We start from the raw sequence: 19816 nt of genomic DNA on the forward strand, positions 1-19816 counted from the left end.
ATAACTGTCTTCTTGTAAGAATATAATTTGATAATGATTTTGCAGGGTACTTTTAATACTGATGCTATGTGTATAATTGGGAAATGTATATTTGTGGTAAATTTCATAGGAAAACAATTATAAATAAGGAAATTAGAATGAATAAAACAAAATGTTGCTAAATGGACAAGAAAGTTTTGTTTTCGTTTTATTGTTCTTATTTACTGCTCTTTTGACATGAAATATTCCACATACATGTCTTTGTCGATTATACACATACTAACATTATAAGAAATACCGGGAGAATTCGTTATCAAATTGTATTCCTACAACAACATATTTATAGACATGCGACAATAATTATGGACATGAGTGTACATCAAGTTCAAATGCAACTACAACTTTTATATCGTCAAAGCAGTATAATATATATATATATATATATATATATATATATATATATATATATATACAAAAAAAAACATTTCAGGCAAAACTTATGTAACTAAGAACTCACGAACATACAATTAGGGTAATCAGATAAGCTGACTTTGGTTTCGTGGTTGTAGTTCACAAAATATGGAGCGCAAAAAATATTAGTTGGGTAAAATTTTGAATTCCACATTCTTAACTGGAAGCACTAGCACAAGTAATGGAAGTACGCTAGTAGTGTGTAATAGAGCCAGTCACGATGGTAATATTTAAAATTAATCGTGTATAAAGAATGAAAAGAAGTCTGGAATCAGCACAACTTTATTCTTACTTAAAATTAAAAGAAAAAACTAAATACGAGGCATGTCCACAAAATAAGTGTACTAGGGCACTCGCGGGCAGAGGGAATTTGTTATTGCTATGTTGGTCACACTGCCACGTAGCTTAGCTCCAACCCTTAGCTGCCGTGTAGCGCATTTCCATGACCTGGCGTCTTCACATCCGTTCACCTCCCTGAAGATGCACATGGGTGGGAAAGAATTTTCAACTTACAAAGAAATGAAGGTGGGGGTGAAGAATTGGGCAAAAGAGGTAGTGGTAAGACTTCTTTGACCAAGGCATTAAAAATTCTGATCCCTCGTCTCACTACACGCATCGAGAAGATGGCCACTACGTGGAAAAATAGTTCACATATGTACTGATGTAACCATGTAAAAATTTTGTTTTAAATAAATTTTTTTGAAGTTTGTAAGTAGACTTATTTTCCGGGCATGCCTCGTATATTGACAGTCCACTACAACTGATTTCTTCGGAAACTGGTTGTTTATTCTATAGACTAAATTACAAGACTATCAGCTGAAATGTCCTGAACGGATAACGTTCCTGAAATCATTCAGAGTTAATTTTAGTTAAATTCTCATGACGAAAGAATTCTTTCAATGATACTCTGTTTCAAGTTTCCTTGTAAGTATTGTACGTGTATGAGTCAAACGTTCTCAGGAACGTAACAAGTGCACGACGTTCTCACCGAGGGACCATGTGAAGGTCTCGCCACCGTGTGCAATTCCCGTGATCTAGACCTACTTAATCATTAGTCTCTTACACTTCCTTCTGTACACAGCACAACGAACAATGAACATATATGTGTGAGCAATCTGTTAACATTTTATGTCATTTGTGAGTCTCAATCCAACGTACAGTAAATCCCCTGAAGCTGGAAAATCCACTGATTTCACATTATATATGCTGTGAAAGCTTTAAAACGAAATATTATAGCAGTATTAACAAGCAGCAATGTCACGTGTACACCACGTGAAGGAGTGGTTTGTATGGCGTGATATTCCTCAATTAAAACTGAAACTAAAGGAAATAGTAAATTTCTATCACTTCCGATTTTAATAGACATTAGAGTAGATATGGAATATATTGTTGGCACGCTTAATTGACTGCAGAAACTGCTTCTCGCCATCTATTACCGATTTTCCTCTACAGCAGTGGTTCCCAACCTAATTTCTATCACGACTCTCATTTTATCATATCCGCTTGCCAGCAATCTCCTTATAATTTTTGGTTTGTAATAATCTTGTGTGGTAGTTTTTCCCTTTTTTGGACGAACGGCTCGAGGGCCAGCATTTTAAACCTCCATAACTCGGCTCCTAATTAACCTAGAGAGATTATTTTGGTGTCTGTCTCTTCAGGAAGGATGAATCTTTCCAACAGTATGCATTTCATTCACATCGGGACTCCCATAGCAGTAGAGTAGGGGAGGAAATTTGGATGCTTTTAGTTCCCTCTCAGCATTTGGGAAGGAGAAAACTTGTCCCTAATTGTCACAGAGATATAAGCCAAACCTCGTTTAAAAGCTTATGGGGCACAGATTCCATCAAGGAAACTTTTTGTGCCCCCCATGCCCAAGCCCTAAAAGAAGAAGGAAGTCAAAAAAAGTTGGGAAAAATAAACTTTTTGCGGTTATGGGAACACTTTTATTTGTCGTATGCAAGGGGGTCACAGAAGTTATCTTGTTGGAATCTCTGTCCCTTGTGTTTTGCAATGAGGTATGGTTCGTATTTCTGTGACACTTAAGGGCATCGCAAGGGTTACCAGCGTCAGGGTAGACGACAGTTAATCGAAAAATATACAGGATGGTTTACGTAGGTACGATGTTCCGATTTTTATTTTTTTTTATTATTTATTTATTTATTTATTTATTTATTTTTGCTCCATTGTTATATACCCTTCATTCCTTTGCACAATGGTCACCAGTGAGTGGCGTATTCTTGCGTACGACAAATAACAGTGTTGCCATTGTCCCATAAACTTAGAAAAAATGTTTTATTTATTTTTTTTCTTTCTTTACGAGTTGGACACGGCTTGGGCACGGGGGGGCTCAAAAGTTACCTCGTTGGGATCTGTGTCCCATAAGATTTCCAAGGTATGACTTATATCTCTGTGACAATTTGGGACATTACTAGGGTTGCCAACGTCAGGGTAGACCAAAATATATTTCGAGAAATTTGTAGAGGGTGATTCTCGTAGGAAACATGTTCGCAACTTAGTATTAAACTTTCGCCCTTTATCTTTTTACATGATTGTATTCAATGTCTGGCGTACTTGTAAAAATATTTTTTTCCTGCGTATGACAAGTAATAGTGTTGCCAGTCTCTCACAAATTTCCAAAACATTTTTTTTTTTTTTTTTGCAAAAAATCTTTTTCTTCTTTTACAGGTTTGGCACGGGGACCACAAAAGTTAGTCCGTTAGAATCTGTGTTCCATAAGCTTTACAACGAGGTATCGTTTTTGTCCCTGTAACAATTAGAAGAGGTACTAGGGCCGCCAACGTAAAGGTCTACGAGTTTCTGGAAATTCTTATCCATGCTGAAAAGGTTAACATACATATTGCGGAGATCTCACAATATCCATCTATTTCTATAGTAGTAGAATCCATTTTTGTATATAGTGGATAGAGTAACTTCCCTAAAAGTGAATAGTATTTGCTGCTTTAAAAGTAATAATTCTATTTGCTGCATCATACTTGTGCGAAAGTGTTTTTTTCTTCCATGGTAAGCCTTAAAACAAAGACAAGAAATCGCTTATCAGTTGAAAATGACTTGATAATGTGCGTCACGAAGATTGAACCGGACATAGCCGCACTAGTGAAATCACATCGTGCTCAGGTATCTCAATAGATTTCAATTTTAACTGTATTTCAACACGCAGATTTTGCTACATTTGTATTTTTCTGATATTTCAATACGTATTTCTTACTAGTTTCATATCGTACCTCTTTCATTTAAATTGATTTTTAAACAACTCTGTAGCTGTTGAAAATGTTTAGTTGATCTATTTTTTGTTGTTCTTAACAGTATGTACAGTATAAAAATAAAAATATGTCCATCAGAACAAAATTCAAAACAGGTATTAGATTCTAATTATATTTATCCTTACCGCTTATCTTCGCGATCCTAAGGTTGAGAAACCCTGCTCTACGGAGATCAACGTTAAAACCGGAAGTAATTGATTTATCTACTCCCGGTTCGAATAGGGTTATTAGAGAAGATGGTACCTATTCTTAGAACGCCAAAGTAAATCTAAAAAACCGTTTTTCGCTGTGTTTTGTTGTTTCTGCTCTATGTAGATGAATTGAAATCGGAAGCTGTAGTGTATTTCTATTACTTGCAATTTTAGTAGAGAGTTCAGAATAGTGATGAAATGTACTCTTGGACGTTTGATTGCACGAAACCGTTCCTCGCTATTTATTATGGTTTTTGCCAATGGTCAAAGTGAGATGGTATGCCGTACCGCCTCTGGTTTTTCAGTGGAGAAGGCATAACGCCTCGCCGTCACTGGAGAGTGGATGCTTTAATAAATCCATTTTTATACATAATAATTGATGAATAGCTTTGCACGTAAAAAAAATTTATTATTTGTGTAGAAATAATTTCTACGTTGACAACACCGACATTTTTGTTATTTTTTTCCTACCTTTTGTTTTTAAAATTAGGTGTTTTCAAAGAAGTTCACTTAGTTTATATTTTGATGTGACATATTGAATTGTTTCTTCCTTATATGAGTACCTGTCTTCTTGCCTTAAGGCATATAAAGGTCGTGTTTTGACATGGATGGATTTAGGAGTTGTTTGCTGTAAGGGACGGATCTTTTGGGGGTTTGGAATACCCCTCAGTCGAGTGGGGGGTCCGGGAGTTTCCCCGCAGGAAAGTGTTGATATAAAAACTACGTTTTTGAACATTTTCGTGTATAGTTCTCTATAATACGTCATAAGAGGATATTTTTTATATTTTTTTTTCAGAAAGTTGTAGGTGGGGAATGAAAGTCTCTCCATGCTCCCTCCCACCATAACTAAAGAGAAACTTTCCAATGGTTTTCAGTCTGTATGTAAATAGAAATGCAATCTTTTAGGAAACATACCCTCACTGTATTTGAACATTTAGATAGCCAGTATGTGGAGTCAAAATTGTAATAAAACATACCGCCTCTGATTTTTTTACACTTCGAACACTGGTTTTTGCTCTATGTGATCAACGTTCAAACCGGAAATGGTTAATTTCTACTACTTTCGGTTTAAATGCAACCTTCGTCAAACGAACTGGACTTTCAACTTTTGGTCCCCTACGCCCTGTCGAAAATTGATGGTGACCCGTAAAGTAATTCTTGCGATTTTTGTCTTCCGGACACATGGAAAGAATAAAGGAGTTTTGGTTAACTGTTAACAAACTCACATTTTTTTTTTTAAATTACCATTATTTCTCTCCTCCCATTTCATTATGAGTCTTTAAATACTGGAAGAAGTGACGGCTGGTAACAATCTTGTCCAAGCTACCTCGGAAAGTATACGATCCAATGGCGGACTCTTGTTTCTGCAGCGATAAGCTTTCGACTTTCTTAAGACATGTAATTAATTAGATTTTAGTTAATATATTGATTAATCCCAACTTACCTTCCAAAATCCGCAGGAAGTATCGTAAGGGACATATCGTTCAAACCCAAAACCGTCAAATTCCGCAACTGTACAAAACCGGGGGGTAACCTGAAATAAAGAATAACGTACATTCACATACAATTCATCCAGAATGATAGGGATTACTAATACTTTCTATAATGCTATAACAGGGGGAAACAAACTAGTCGCCTTAATCTCCTCCTATACTGGCAACATTGTCCCACTAATTACATTAAAGCAGTGGGCTAGAATACCTTCACACCACACGAGAAGACAGTGCTATGAAACAATGAGCCTGTCACAGCCCCATTTCCACACACATAAGGAGAGTTCAAGTCAATTCGGGATATATGGATGGAAATAATACACGAATACCGGCGGCACTCACTTCGCGCGACAGTTCTGCGGAAACCATTATTTAAGATAGCACACAACAGTGTGCACGTGTACACAGAACACCGTGTGGTGAAACTTTAGATCAGAAGGGTATAAATCCGGCTGGAATTTACAAAAAAATTCAGTCACGATATTAATATACCGCAGTACGACTTTAATTGGTGCAAGCGGTTCAAAGATGACCGTACCTATATCTGTCACGGACGATTCCGGTCAAGATGGATCCCAACTCACAGCAGTCATTTCTAGCAACAGTCAGTGATTTGAACATCTTACCGCTGACACTTATTGCATAATCTGTCGTGAAATTGCAAACGTGTGTCATCTTATGTTAGAAACAGTAAACATAATAATTCATGATCAAATTGTTATTCTGAAAAGTGAATGCACGCTGGGTTACACTTTTGACCGGCACAGACTAGTTTAGGTCTGCACTGAATTGAAGGACCACCAAGTTATTTCCACATGGTTAGATCCCTAAAAGAATTCCTCAGAGGTCAACATTTCCACAACTATGAAGTAAAGCACGCTGTCCTAGAATGGTTTTGATATTATGAAAGATATTTATATGCCGAAGCCTTCCAGGCATTACTTAAACACAGAGATAAATGTACGAGCTTGAATAATTAGTAAGCGAATTATGTGAGAAAATAAGAAGTTTCCACTTCATTAAATTTGTTATTCTATTTTTCTCACTGAATTTTATATTATTTACAAAAATCCTGGATTGACTTGAAAATCCCTCGTAAATAAATATGTATTTGCACCTTCAAGTTATTTTCAAGGCTCTTACGTTCACGTGACTGTGACTGTATACCTTACCCATTTCCCTAAAATTACGATCTTGAAGAATTTTCTTGCAATCCCAAATCCTTACTGATACGCATCATGCTATCAACAAAATGATTATATCTACATCCCTGTTGAAAATAATAAAGTTTCGCACTGTACTGTATCAGGTTTCACATCTGAGTAAATTTAAGGGAAAAGCTTAGACATTAAGAACCGGAATCCAATATTAATTGGAATATGGTCACTCTAAATACTGAAGAAGAATATTTTAGCAACTGGAGGTTTTCATAAACTTCTACTCTATGGAATAACATTCATTCTTTGGTTTTGCGACTTATACTATATATGCAATTAACTGTACTACCGCTCTATCAATGAAAACGTGATGACGGAACCAGTGAATCGTATTTGATCCAATGTCATTAAATTGTCCAATGACATTAATACGCAGGTAATAGACGTTTGCCCTCCCCTGAATTTTCACACAAGATTTCAGTTCTTCGAAATATGTTAAAACATATAAGATTTCCTCATTCTGACAACTATAGTACAATAGTGTGTGTGCAAAACTTGAAGGACGGGATATTGCGTAATCAATGAAATGAATAAAAACCGGCAGCATGTTGCCAGAGGTCCCCTACATGTACCCACGGGGCAAGACGTTACATGGCGTGACGTCAGCGTGACCGTAGCGCCGAATGGATGCGCTTCTGAACACGAAACAGTTGAACGAAAGGGATAAGACTGTCAGTCCAATAGCTATTGTGCTTGTTCCAGTGTTACTTATAATAATATGGCTTGGAAACAATATTTGGATGTCTTAACACCGAGAAGAATCATCAGAAAACTGACAGATGAACGAAGTACGACGAGAGTCACCCAGGAGTTTGATTATTGTCCACAGCATTGTAGCACGTTCATACGGATCGTTCCGAACCACAAGCAATACTGTGCGAAGGAATTCTGGTGGTTAATCACGGTCAACTACAGTCCAGGACGACCGCTACATCGTAAAACAAGCAAGAAGGGATGGCATCAAACAGCAGGTGCAACTATAAACACATTTAACTGGACTGAAAGGCGTCTTTATCTCATGCTTTAAAATGGAACGTCGAACTACATGAACCTGGTCTCTCTGCCCGACGGCCATCAGATTTATTCTGTTGATACCCACACATCGACGGCACAGTTTGTGGTGGTGCCAAGAACATCAGGACTGGATCGAGGAGGAATGGGGTCGCGTTCTCTTCTCAGATACTAGCAGGTCCAATCTAAGTAGTGATTCTGAACGTACATTCACTTGGCAAGAAGTAGAAACACGCAAATGAACCCAGAAACATTATTGAACATCATCATTATGGTGGTCCAGGTGTTCTTGTGTGGGGAGACATAATGAAGCATAGACACACCCACCTCTAAACTTTCGAATGCTGTTACACTCAACAATCAACGTTATTGTGACACTTTATTTCCTTCCCCATGTGCTTCTTTTCAGAGGTTCCGTCGGTCCCAACTTCATGGATGATAATGCGCGACCGCATCGAACAGCGCAGGTAGCGGAGCTCTTGGAATGAGAGGATATAGTGCGTATTGACTGACTTGTTCGTTCTCTTGACTTGAACCTCATCAAACATGTGTGGGATGTTATAAGACGTTGTAGTACGTCCTTATACACCAAGGATTATCCAGCAGTTGTTAACTGCGCTGGTGGAAGATTGCAACTCATTACCAACCTTGTGAATAGCATGAAGAATGTTTCAGAGCAATGGTTCAAATGTTCATGGTGACCACACTCTTCAAAGGACTATTTCACTACTTCTGTAATGTAATGAAGGGGCTATCATCAGTCGCAGTGACTTCTGTGTAATTTACTGTTTCTGTATATGAAAGTGCCACTTTTGTTCTAATCATGTGTTTCTTCCTGTATTATTATGTAGCACTACTTTCTACGTGTGGTTAAGTTCCACCGATCAATGACACTTGGGAGGGACACATGTGAAACTTCTTTCGTCCTTAAGTTTTGCACACTCGGTATATTTAATATATTTTATATTAAACATTACATATATTTACTGTAATTAATAAAGTTATATGATGTGAATAAAAAGTGTTTTACATTAACAATTATGTGAATATGTGGAGTGTGGTATTCGTGACTGCGCTTCTGCTTTCTTGCCTCCCCCTTCCTGAAAAAAATCCTGTGGGCTTTCCTGAATGATTGTCAAAATTCATCACATATACTCAAAATAATTCCTCCAATGATGCTGAAGTGGCAAAAGCAAAATTTATGTTTATTCAAGTAAGATAGCAAATCACAACAGCGATGAATTCGATTTGTTTTTCAAGTGTCTATATGGAATACTATTTTAAAAAAATAAAATAAAAAAATACACTTACCTCGGGATGGGATTACTGCTGAAGTCCGCTACCTGCAGGGCGCGCAGGTTTTTAATATTATCGGGGATGTCGGGAATGTCTGAAAAACAAGAAAAATACAACTTAGATCAAGGAATCCTGTACATATGAAATGAAATCTTTTACATTAAACAATTATATATAAAATCCTATTCGTAAGTCATACCTTGATATGTTCAAACTTTCACTAAATTTACTAAAAGTTACTCATTTATCAAAAGGGAACTGAATCATCTTTCGACCAAATACATTCGAATACACATGTCAAAGGTCATTTTTTTTTTTTAAGTAAATGACATCGACTGATTCCTTTATGTATCTGGAATTGTATAATACCAATGGGCAATATTTAGGTTCAAAAAAAATACGACGAGCTCCGTTTACATTGAGAACACGCCCAAATAAAAGATGATTTCATCATTTCATTGTCTTTAAGTGAAGTTTGTTAGAAGTCGCGAAGTGTGGTTTATGGTATGGACTCCAAACCATGGATTTTGAGTCATTTTTGTTAAGTTTACAAGCAGTGACGACGCTAGTGGGGGGCGGGGGGCAAATGCATCCCCAATGACATCGTCTGCTTCCAGACATGTTATATTCTAATGTAGGTCAAATAATACAAATCTATTACTTTCGGTACACACACACAAACACACACACACAAAAAAAAAATAACTGTCCGGCGAAAATGTCTCTGCCCATTCGCTTGCTCCCCGAAAGAAATTAAAAACTGGCGCCGTCACTGTTTACAAGTAGTATGTGCGTCAGTATTAAGATACCTGAAAGTTACAATCTGTTACGTAAATATTTTTATATACTTTTCACAACTTTAAAAACAATATATATCCCAGTAGAATAAAAACTAAAAATTGCACCAAATTGGCAACGAACGACACAATTTTCAACGCCTTAAAATTACTATTCTCTTCATTTTCTCGAAAACTACGCATGAGAACTTATCCTGAAGTATGTTATATTGTTCAGCTCGATGTCGTCTATCGATTGATATGTTTTACCTTTGAACAATATTACAGTTAAGTAAAAAAGAAAAATACCGTCTTTTTATGATTTTATCTCGATAACAATACTATGCAGAGTTCCCTCGTGGCTAAGCGGTTAACGTGCATGTCTTTGACGTGGTAGACCTGGGTTCGATTAGCGGCGGGAGCCCACATGTGGTTCGGATCCCACGTTAAGCTGTAGGTCCGTGTCTCATATAGCCAGCCTCACTGCTGAAAGGAACGCTAAAACTAGAAATCGAATCGATTCGAACAATACTGTGTATTGCTTTTCTTGTTAATGGCCCACTCAAAAGTTTGTTAAGATGAGGTTATACTTCGATATCGGTTTTAATTTAAAACATGGCATAGTCATCGTGAAACATCAATTTTTTACGTTTACTAAAATAATTATTTAAGTGCCGCATGAAGATTTACACTCACCCGTATCACTGTTTGTTTAGCTTACATAAATTTATTAATTGATAACGTCTCACTTGTGAACATTTTTTCCTTAAATGATAATACTACTGTAGAATTTTCGGTCTTTTTCTACAGCCCGGTCCTAGAAAAGTACAAAGTCATAACAGATAGAATGGTATATACATTACTAACAGATTGTCCGCTTCTCACAGGGGAGAATACGTTTCATTTTGGACATAAAAGGGTGAATTTGGATTTAAACAGCATCGAAAGTGTCATTGTGCGTCTCAGCCAGCCCGAAAATTATAGATTTGACACTAATATCGGTCATTCTCTATTATTTTTATATATCTCGCCCTCTCCACGTTGCGGAGGCTTAATTTGGATTTAAACGACATCGGAAGTGTCACTGTTGTTCTCAGCGAACCCGAAAACTATGGATTCGTAAAACGCTGCTTGTTTAGAGACTAGCGCAAGATTATAACATAGTTTCAACAGGTTTCAACATTTTTACTACTGGATAAAACTTTAGAAGTCAACTGAACAGAATATTGTCAATTTAGAGGCGAACTTTCTTTTATTTGTTTTCTTTTCTCTTTTTTTTTTTTTCATATTTGTGTTTTCAATGTTATTGATGTTCAGTTTCAGTTAAATGGCCTTCTACTGTGTGAAACTTAGTAAATAAATAAATAAATAAATATCGGTCATTTTCGATCATTTTTAAATATCTCCCCCCTTCCTTAAGTTGCACCGTCCAAGTGAAATGATAAAAAAAAAAAAAAAAACTCATGCCCGAAACTCATCTATGTGTCAAATTTGATCGAGATCGGTCTCGTGCTTCAAGAGTTAAGTTTTATTTATTTTTATATATCTCCTCCCTCCCCAAATCCTACGTTGTACCGTCCCAGGCCCGAACATCACCTATGTTGAAAATGTTGGTCGAGATCGGTCGGGTGGTTTAAGAGTTTTAAATCTCAAACATAATGACTTTCGTTTTTTAAATAGATAGACAAATAGATTGCAAAGATAAAAAAGAAAAGCAAAATGATATTCATAATACACATGTGAGGTTACCGGTAATGAATGGTACCCGCTTTCGGTAACAGAGCTCGAACAACTGTAGCAATCACATTTAGACAAGTGAATATCTTTCTCTTTTTATTAACCTGCAGTTAGAACCAGATGAATGTGGAAAGATGTGTTTGTAAATTTGGTGAGCTAACAACTTCTCTTGCGGTGTATGCCGCAATACCCCCCTCCACCATTCCATCACTCTAATTTCCACATCTTAACCACATGACATACAGGGACAACTTCTCACGACTTGTTTAGAGCAAGTAAAAGCGCAGAGTGTTCAACCGTTTTGTCATTCATGGAAGTAATCACCACACAGAGAAATGCCTCACCTGCTTGTAAATAACGTCCTTTCAACATGAGGTTAGGACGTTAAACAGACAGAGGAGGGGAATGCGTCAAGCTCGGTACAAATACAACAAATAAAAACATTTAAAAACCTTGAATCATTTCAACAGTAATGGAACTTTTAAAAAAAATCTTGAAATAATTATCGGGTATTCCAAAATCAATAAATAAATCTCAAGTAGATGCTTAACATACAAAATTTCAACTTGCGAAATAAATATCCTAACTTCAGAAATAAAAGGAAAAGTTATAATAATAATAATAATAATAATAATAATAATAATAATAATAATAATAATAATAATAATAATAATAATGAGAAATGTTCATTAATCAAATGCAGTGAAATATTTATCAAATTCTGCCTAAGACGGCATATATTTGTCGGTATATGAATTAAACAAGTGTATTCCAATATGAATTACTGAAAACGGAATTCGCCAATTACGAAAAGAAACTTTTTTTTTTTTTTGCTCCGATGTTAATTTTGAAAAAAAAATGAAATCTTTGAGTTTCACGTCCCATATGCCGGCTAGGCTAAAGGTGACGGTGATGATGAGAAATGAATGAAATAGTGGAATAAAGAAAGTGGGAGAACCCCGAGGAAACCGACAAACATGGTGTTTCTCCACCACAAAGTTCACCTGGCGCGATCTGGAATCGAACCAGGGACTCCATGCACCAGAGGTGAATGCTCTACCACTGAGCCACCGCGGCCGATGTCAATTCTTATCAACAAGTTCTTCATAGTTCTGAATCTTGAGAGTGACCTTCAAAACAGGTGTATCCAATTTCCAGCTCGGAGGGTCGCCAATTCTCTGTGTGGTGGAACAAAGACGATTAGATTGTGATACCTCGTCACCGTTTCAACAATGAACGAAGAATTAATATCAAGTTCTATGTGCGCTTAGAGAAAACTCCAACGAAAAACACTTGAGCTGTTGAAAAATGTTTATGGGGACAAGCTCCCACAGTTCCCATTTCTCTAAATCTTCCGTTACTACTTGGTAATCAGTCTCCTTATTTATCTCCATAAGGTCTGATATTACTCTGAGATATGAATTTGGTAATTCAAAGTTACATGTCAATAATTTTAGTTGTTCTAATACAGCTGCTTAGATGAATATAGAGGACGTTTGTCAAATTGCATTACCATATCACAGCGTTGGCTACGTCACTGAAGAGGATTGGTCGTCGTGAGGAAGTTCAAGGTCAAAAGTCAATTCGGCTTCCGTGCACAACAGCGCCCTAGCTGCACCCGCCTACTGGTTTTCGGTCAAGTAGTTGGGAGTCGGGCAAGTACATAAAAGAAAGTGACTACTGAGGAAAATCAGTGTGCTGGCAGTACAGACTTCAGACAATGTTGTGAGGACAACTGGAATCTACCTGAATAAAGAAGTAACGAACTCCTGCCAAGAAAGCCAGAATCAACGCCGATTTGATGTGCTCACCATACATCATCCAATTTAAAATCGCAGTCTAATTAGGTTAAACCCTTTGAGTTTCGTACATGCGAGTTTAAGACTGCTGACTCTGACCTAAAAACCGAAAACTGTATATATCAGCTACTTTACAGCTGGCTACATACTTTCATGAGCTACACCAAGAACCATAAGGTTCTTTTCTCCTTTTACTTCTATAGTTGACAAAATGACACTCACGAAGAATATTCTCTCAGAAGTTAAGCCTTGTTCTGTACTTCATCAAACGCCATCTTGACTATAAGTACAGATGTACACTAATAATAATTACCAACTGGGACATTACATGACCAAAGTCTTGTTTTGTGTTAATAGCTGACAACGAAAAAGCAAGACTTTGCTCAATACATACAGCTTTTAATGTGAGTACCCAAACACAAGTTGTTCTTATAAACAAACAGTTTGAAGTAAATTTCATTCAGTAATCCCAAAATAGCTCGGAAAGCAATATCATGCTCCAAATATACAAAAATGTAGAAACACACGCCAATCCACGTTTCGAGAGATGATAAACTCTATTAAATGGAATGAAAACAAACAGAACTTCCTTACGTGTTAATTGGCGATCAAGGACTACACATGCTTTTAAAAAAAAATCTAGTACTTTACATAAACTAAAACAACTCAGTAACTTAGCTATCGATATTCTGTGATAAAATTCACAATTCTGATCGTGAAAAGATACAAAATAGAGATGCTAATGTATTCAAGTAATATATTTCCTTTCTAGTTTACGGAAACAATCCGGAGCCTTACGATAATTTCTAAAACCCGATTTCCTAGTAACTGAAGGAAGACACGAAGTTATGAGATATATATATTCCGAAGGGTAGCAGAACCTATACCAGTATTTCTATCCACAGGGTAAACTAACTCTGCATTCATCGCTGCAGAAACAAAAGCACTTTAACTGATCCTGATTTAAAAAAAAAAAAAATCCACTGAAGTGCCAATCTCCCTAGACTTTATTCTGCATTGTCCTCCAATCATCTCCACCTACCTAAGGATCTTCCTCATACGCCTCTATTTTACATTCTACCATGAGTCCCGCCCATCTTAGATATTTCGGCCTAACTTTTTAAGTAGCTCAGACGTATTGACACATCATGCGATAGTCGAAGCACAGTGAATTTGATCAGTAGCATTGACGGAAAGGGGACAAACCAGCTTAAGCCCCCCCCTCCCGCTATGGTGTAGTGATACTGAAAATGAATTTTCCTTACATGACAGTACGTTCATTTGTGATCCCAATGTTACAACTTAGAAAAAACTTGTATTGTATGGTCGTTTGGTCGTTAAGAGAAACACTATTTTCAACCCTCTATTAGACTTTAGCTAACTAGCTGTTTGTTGTGTTATTACCTTTTTTGTTTAGCTCTTTCTCTGTAACATATGCGTCAAAACTTATCTGTGGGTGCGAATAGAAACATTAAAAAAGAAAGTGGATGTTCTAAGATTTTACAAAAGAATATTATTAAGCTCCTACTTTATTGTATATACAAGCCACGAAATTTCAGGATTGGTCGCATTTTTCTCCTACAGATCTAATTTATGCATATGGTCTATCGTCAAGCTAAAAATATTTGGTCGCAATAGAAATACGTAATAACCTGACACAGTGCTACTTGAAATAATATAATGTTGGGTTGGCAACCACAGAGTATGACAAACAATGTCCCCCTGTCGATATTTGATTGGTACACAATTTCAGTGGTTTAGTTTAAAATGTACGAGGGTGTTACAAAATAATGGTCAATCATATATACGCATGCTTGTGTGTATGAGTCATCTTTGGCGACTTTATGGCTACGGCACTGGATTTGATGTATGTAAATGTATGTTTCATTGAATTGTATCTAAAAACAGGTTATTCATTTAAATGGAACGTACGAATCATTTTAAAAGTTTTTTTTTTCTTGAATTAAAATATCCAATTTAGTATCCTATTCCAAATGAATTGAGTTAATTAACCACATAAGTGTATTAATTGTTTTATTCGCCTGCTAATGATCCCGCAGTGGGTATTTAAATCTCTACGCTGTCTTCCTCAATCCATTTAAATTTTAAAAGGTGTACAAAATTTACGTAAATTTTGTGCCATATCCAGGCGGAAAGTTATGGCCAGGCCACACCCAGGCGTTTCACACCTATCGATTCGATGTGTGACATGTGATGAATGGTGATCACATTGAACACTTGTAGCAAAAACTGTGCTCTTTCATTTTATGCATTATTTATAATTGTACGTTACGTAAATTTTGCACACTTTTAAAATTTAAATGGTTTGAACGAGACAACGTAAAGATTTAAATACCCACTGCGGGATCATTAGCAGGCGAATAAAACAATACACTTACGTGGTTAATTAACTCAATCCATTTGGAATAGGATGCTACATTCGATATTTTAATTCAAAAATGAAATGAGATCTTTCAGTTTTAAGTCCCATGATTATGCCGTGTACACTACAGGAGACGGTAACAATGAGAAATTAATCAAAATTGTGGAATGAAAGGGGGGAAACGGGACAACCCCGAGAAAACCCACGCACACCGTTTGTCCACCACGGTTCACTTGGCGTGAAAGAAGATCGAAACAGGGACTCTATGCACCACAGCTGAACGCTCTACCACTGAGCTTTTAATTAAAAAAATAACTGAAGCTTTTCTTAGATAATTTATAATTTTCTTTTTCCCTTAATTGAATTTGTCTCTTTCGGGAACTATTTTGTTAGACTTGAATCACATGTTGGACCACGCTGGCTCAGTAGTACAGGGTGGTCTGATCCCAAGACAGATGAGTTTGTGGTGCATAACATTTGCGTAGATTTTCTTGGAGTTCTTTCATTTTCCCCCACTTCCTTAGTCCATTAATTCTTCTACAATTATCAATTTCCTTTAGTTCAAAGGTCAAAATCGTGGGACGTTAAAATATATCATTTTTTTCCCTCAATGAGATGTACGCTATTTCTATCCGGAATCAAAACCAGGACTTCGTCTACAAGGGAGCAGTCTCTTTGATATCATATTCACTTCATTTTTTTAAAAGTAATTTTTATATCTATTTTAGCAAAGAGTAGTTAATCAGACTTAGCACTGAAAACAACAAGGAAATTCTTTTGCACAAAGAGAAAAAAGAGAGGGGGGATTCACACAAGCAATACACTCAGTTGGTGAATGCTACACTAAGCAATTTCTAGAGTAGCACAAAGAGAGACAGACTCCCCCACGCGATCTGGAGCGCTCTCTCGCAGCACAGCTGGTTGCCTTCGCACAGCTGTTTGATGTTGCTTTATCCTTCGGAATATATTACCTATTACACACACACACGTATTCAATGATCCGATCCAATTTAACGATTAGAATGCCTTTTTCACCTTTCAAGAACTCTCAGTTCAAATATCTTAATAATTCCTATAAGATACAACGTAAGCTCTGATAAAATATTAATATAGTAAATTTTATTGAAATAGCTAATAATTTCACATTGAAAATAAATAAAATCGTATTGTTTGCACTTCACGTTGTTAAATTACGTGCTAATTCTGCTGGCCAGAAAAAAAAAATTCTTAACGTTATCTTTTATGTTAAAGCTAGCTGAAATGCCCATTCTTCGCACCGAGAAAACAGGTTTATGGAGAATATTTGAATTCCCTTCACTCTTTCGATACGAATTTCAATGAAAATGTAACGATAAAAATCCGCAAGATACTCTACTTTTGACATACACCCCTACCCCTTACAATATGCGCTGTAATCAAAGTGGAATGAAAAATATCCCAGCTACAGGTGGATACTAACTATGTTCAAACAGGTCAGTCGTTTTTCTGATTCAGAAAAAGGTTGAACCTGCACTTAAACGGTATCGGAAGTGTCGCTATTCATCTCAGCGACCCCAAAAAACTAGGGATTCGATCGAACTTTTCGATTATTTCTACATGTCGTCCCTTCCCACCTCCACCTCTAGGAGCGTTCAGGGTGTCTTACTCCTACCGTATTTTTATACCAGTTGAAATGCTCGTTCTTCACATGAAAATAATAATGTTTATGCAAATGCAAAATATTTAAAAATGAAGACTGAGTCGAATAAATAACGATGGTTTTATGCCTAGTGGTTTCGCAGATCCGGAGAACGGAGAAAAAATGTCAACACGCCCCCTTTCCCCAATTGAGAGTTGCGTTCGTACAAGCAGATACAGGGTGGCACCGAGCCGACTGACACATTTTAAAATTGAATAATGTGCAGGCGCCGTAGCTTGGAATGGATTGCGGCTGGGGGATGGAAAGTGCATAGAATGACATTTCATAAGAACACTGTAACAGTTACAATAGACTTTTAGCGCAATGTAAGGTAGCAATGAAATGTCTCAACAATCGCTGCACTTTAATGACCGACTTCGTTTCATAACAAGTACGAATACAGAAAACATGGTTCAACGTTCCAAGAATGCCATGGTAGTCGTTATGGTATTTCTGTAAAAACAGCATCCTATTCTCTTCCAATTTCCCACTCGTAACCCACTCCAAACTATCGCGCCTGCGCAATATTCAACTTTGAAATGTTATCTCTGGTACATGGGGTCCTTGGTTCGATCCCAGCTTGCGCCAAGCAAACTTTGTGGTGGACACACACCCTGTACGTGTTTTCCCGAGTTCTCCCGTTCCCACGTTTTCATTCCACCATTTCATACATTTCTCATAATTACCGTATCCTTTAGTCTAGCCGGCATAACCGTGGGACGTAAAACTTAAAGACTTAATTTCATTTTTTTCAACTTTCAAATGTGTCAGTCGGTCCGCGCCATTCTGTACAAAATTTCAAGCTTGTACGCCTTCGGATATTTAGTGAACGAAAACACACGCCCAAGAACAGTATGTATACAAACTGTTCACGTTGTCTAACGCGTTATAGTTTCGGAGATCTGCTAATGGGAGAATCAGTGAATTTACTGTTTTATATATAGAGAGATGGAAGTGGACAAAAATAAATTTTACTTACATTTGCCAACACGAGCAGCCCCTATTCCATTCCCGGCGGGAGCTCATGTGGTTCGGATTCCACATCAATCAGTAGGTTCCGTCTCATATAGCCTCGTTGCTGAAAGTGAAGTTAAACCCAAAATCAACTCAGCGAGCAGCCCCTAGTTAATGCTCTCGCTATTGGAATGGAATACCCGAGTTCTATTTCTGGTGGGAGAACTCATGTGATGCAGAACTTACGTTAGCTATAGATCACAGCTTAAATAGGAAGAAGCACGTAAATTTGAAACCATAACCAAGGATCCAAGAAATTATCCGCACGGAACCATTCTTACTCGAATTCTCGGTGAAAAACAACTTCTGTAAATATAGTTCCAAACAAGCTGGACCCTTATGTGGGAGTTGCACGAATGAGAGTTATTGCATTATCAAGGTATTAATGCTTCTTGAATATTGCGCTGAACCTTATTAATTTTGAAATATACAGTAGTTTTTATTATTATTATTATTATTACTGCTTAACCCGTCACACCTGGAAACATGATGCCTTATTTAAATGATGAATTAAATAAAACTCAGGAGAGAAGGCTTAGAAAAGACTGACTTCTTGTTGAGCAAGGTCAGGTATTAAAACTAAGATTGTCTTTAGATAAAAACGTCATGTATTTTATACAAATTTTATTTTAATTTTTCTACACGAGAGCAAAATGCAACAAGATTCGTTTGCATATAATACATGGCAACATAGCAGGGGGTTCGAACGAGAGTAGAGCGTGTGGCTCGCGGGTGAATGGCCACTGTAGTTCCGAGTCCAACACATAGATGGCAGTCAACTACTGGTCCTCGCTCGTCCAGATTCATGCATTACGCATCATTGCTTCAAATTACATGCATGCGGCCCACTGACAGAAATCTCTGTCAATCCAAGGTTAGTCATATGCATCCTTTTCTTTCCTCACTATAAAAACTGTCAGTACAAAACTTCTACAGCAAGTGAATTTCAACTTTTTCCCCCTCAATATCATTTTGAGCTGATTCAACTTTAGTAGTTACTTTCAATACAATAAAAACGTTAAAACGATTAACCTAGGGAAAGTATCAGCTGTTGTAATTACCAATAACAATGCATTATTTATTAGAAGTGATGATTTCCCTGGACCTCCTCCGGAACTGCGAAATCCTCCACGGAGGCAAATCTCTGATGGTAATCAATAAGAGTTGGGCTGAGTTGATTTTGAGTTTAACGTCCCTTTCAGCAACGAGGCTATATGAGGTATGGATGGACCTACTGATTAACGTGGAATCCGAACATGAGCTCCCACTGAGAATCGAAACCGAGTCTCCTATGCCAAAGGCACGTGCGCTAACCGCTTAGCCACAAAGGAACTCCGGTAATAAATAAAGAGTTACCTATATTTACACGCTACCATTTTCACCCTGTGTGTACTGAAATTTCTTCCGGAAGCAATCGTCTGAAATTATCACTGTTTATTACAATCATGCCAGTGGGCTTTATAACATTGTAATGTTAGTACCTCCTTATG

The 19816-nt window shown here is 37.1% G+C and overlaps 1 protein-coding gene across 6 annotated transcripts in view; it reads right to left on the reverse strand.

The window, feature by feature from the left end:
- LOC145684216 (protein lap4-like) overlaps positions 1-19816 on the reverse strand; it is a 378403-nt gene that overhangs the window by 194795 nt on the left and 163792 nt on the right. For all 6 annotated transcript variants that reach the window (XM_081756295.1, XM_081756294.1, XM_081756297.1 and 3 more), the window contains exons 3-4: positions 8955-9033; positions 5367-5456 (exon numbers count right to left, since the gene is read on the reverse strand). In XM_081756295.1, coding sequence (XP_081612421.1) covers positions 5367-5456; positions 8955-9033 — 169 coding nt within the window. The remainder of the gene's footprint in view (positions 1-5366; positions 5457-8954; positions 9034-19816) is intronic.

Source organism: Thermobia domestica, chromosome 4 (genome assembly GCF_964235325.1).
Source record: "Thermobia domestica chromosome 4, izTheDome1.hap1.1, whole genome shotgun sequence".
NCBI lineage: Eukaryota > Metazoa > Arthropoda > Insecta > Zygentoma > Lepismatidae > Thermobia > Thermobia domestica.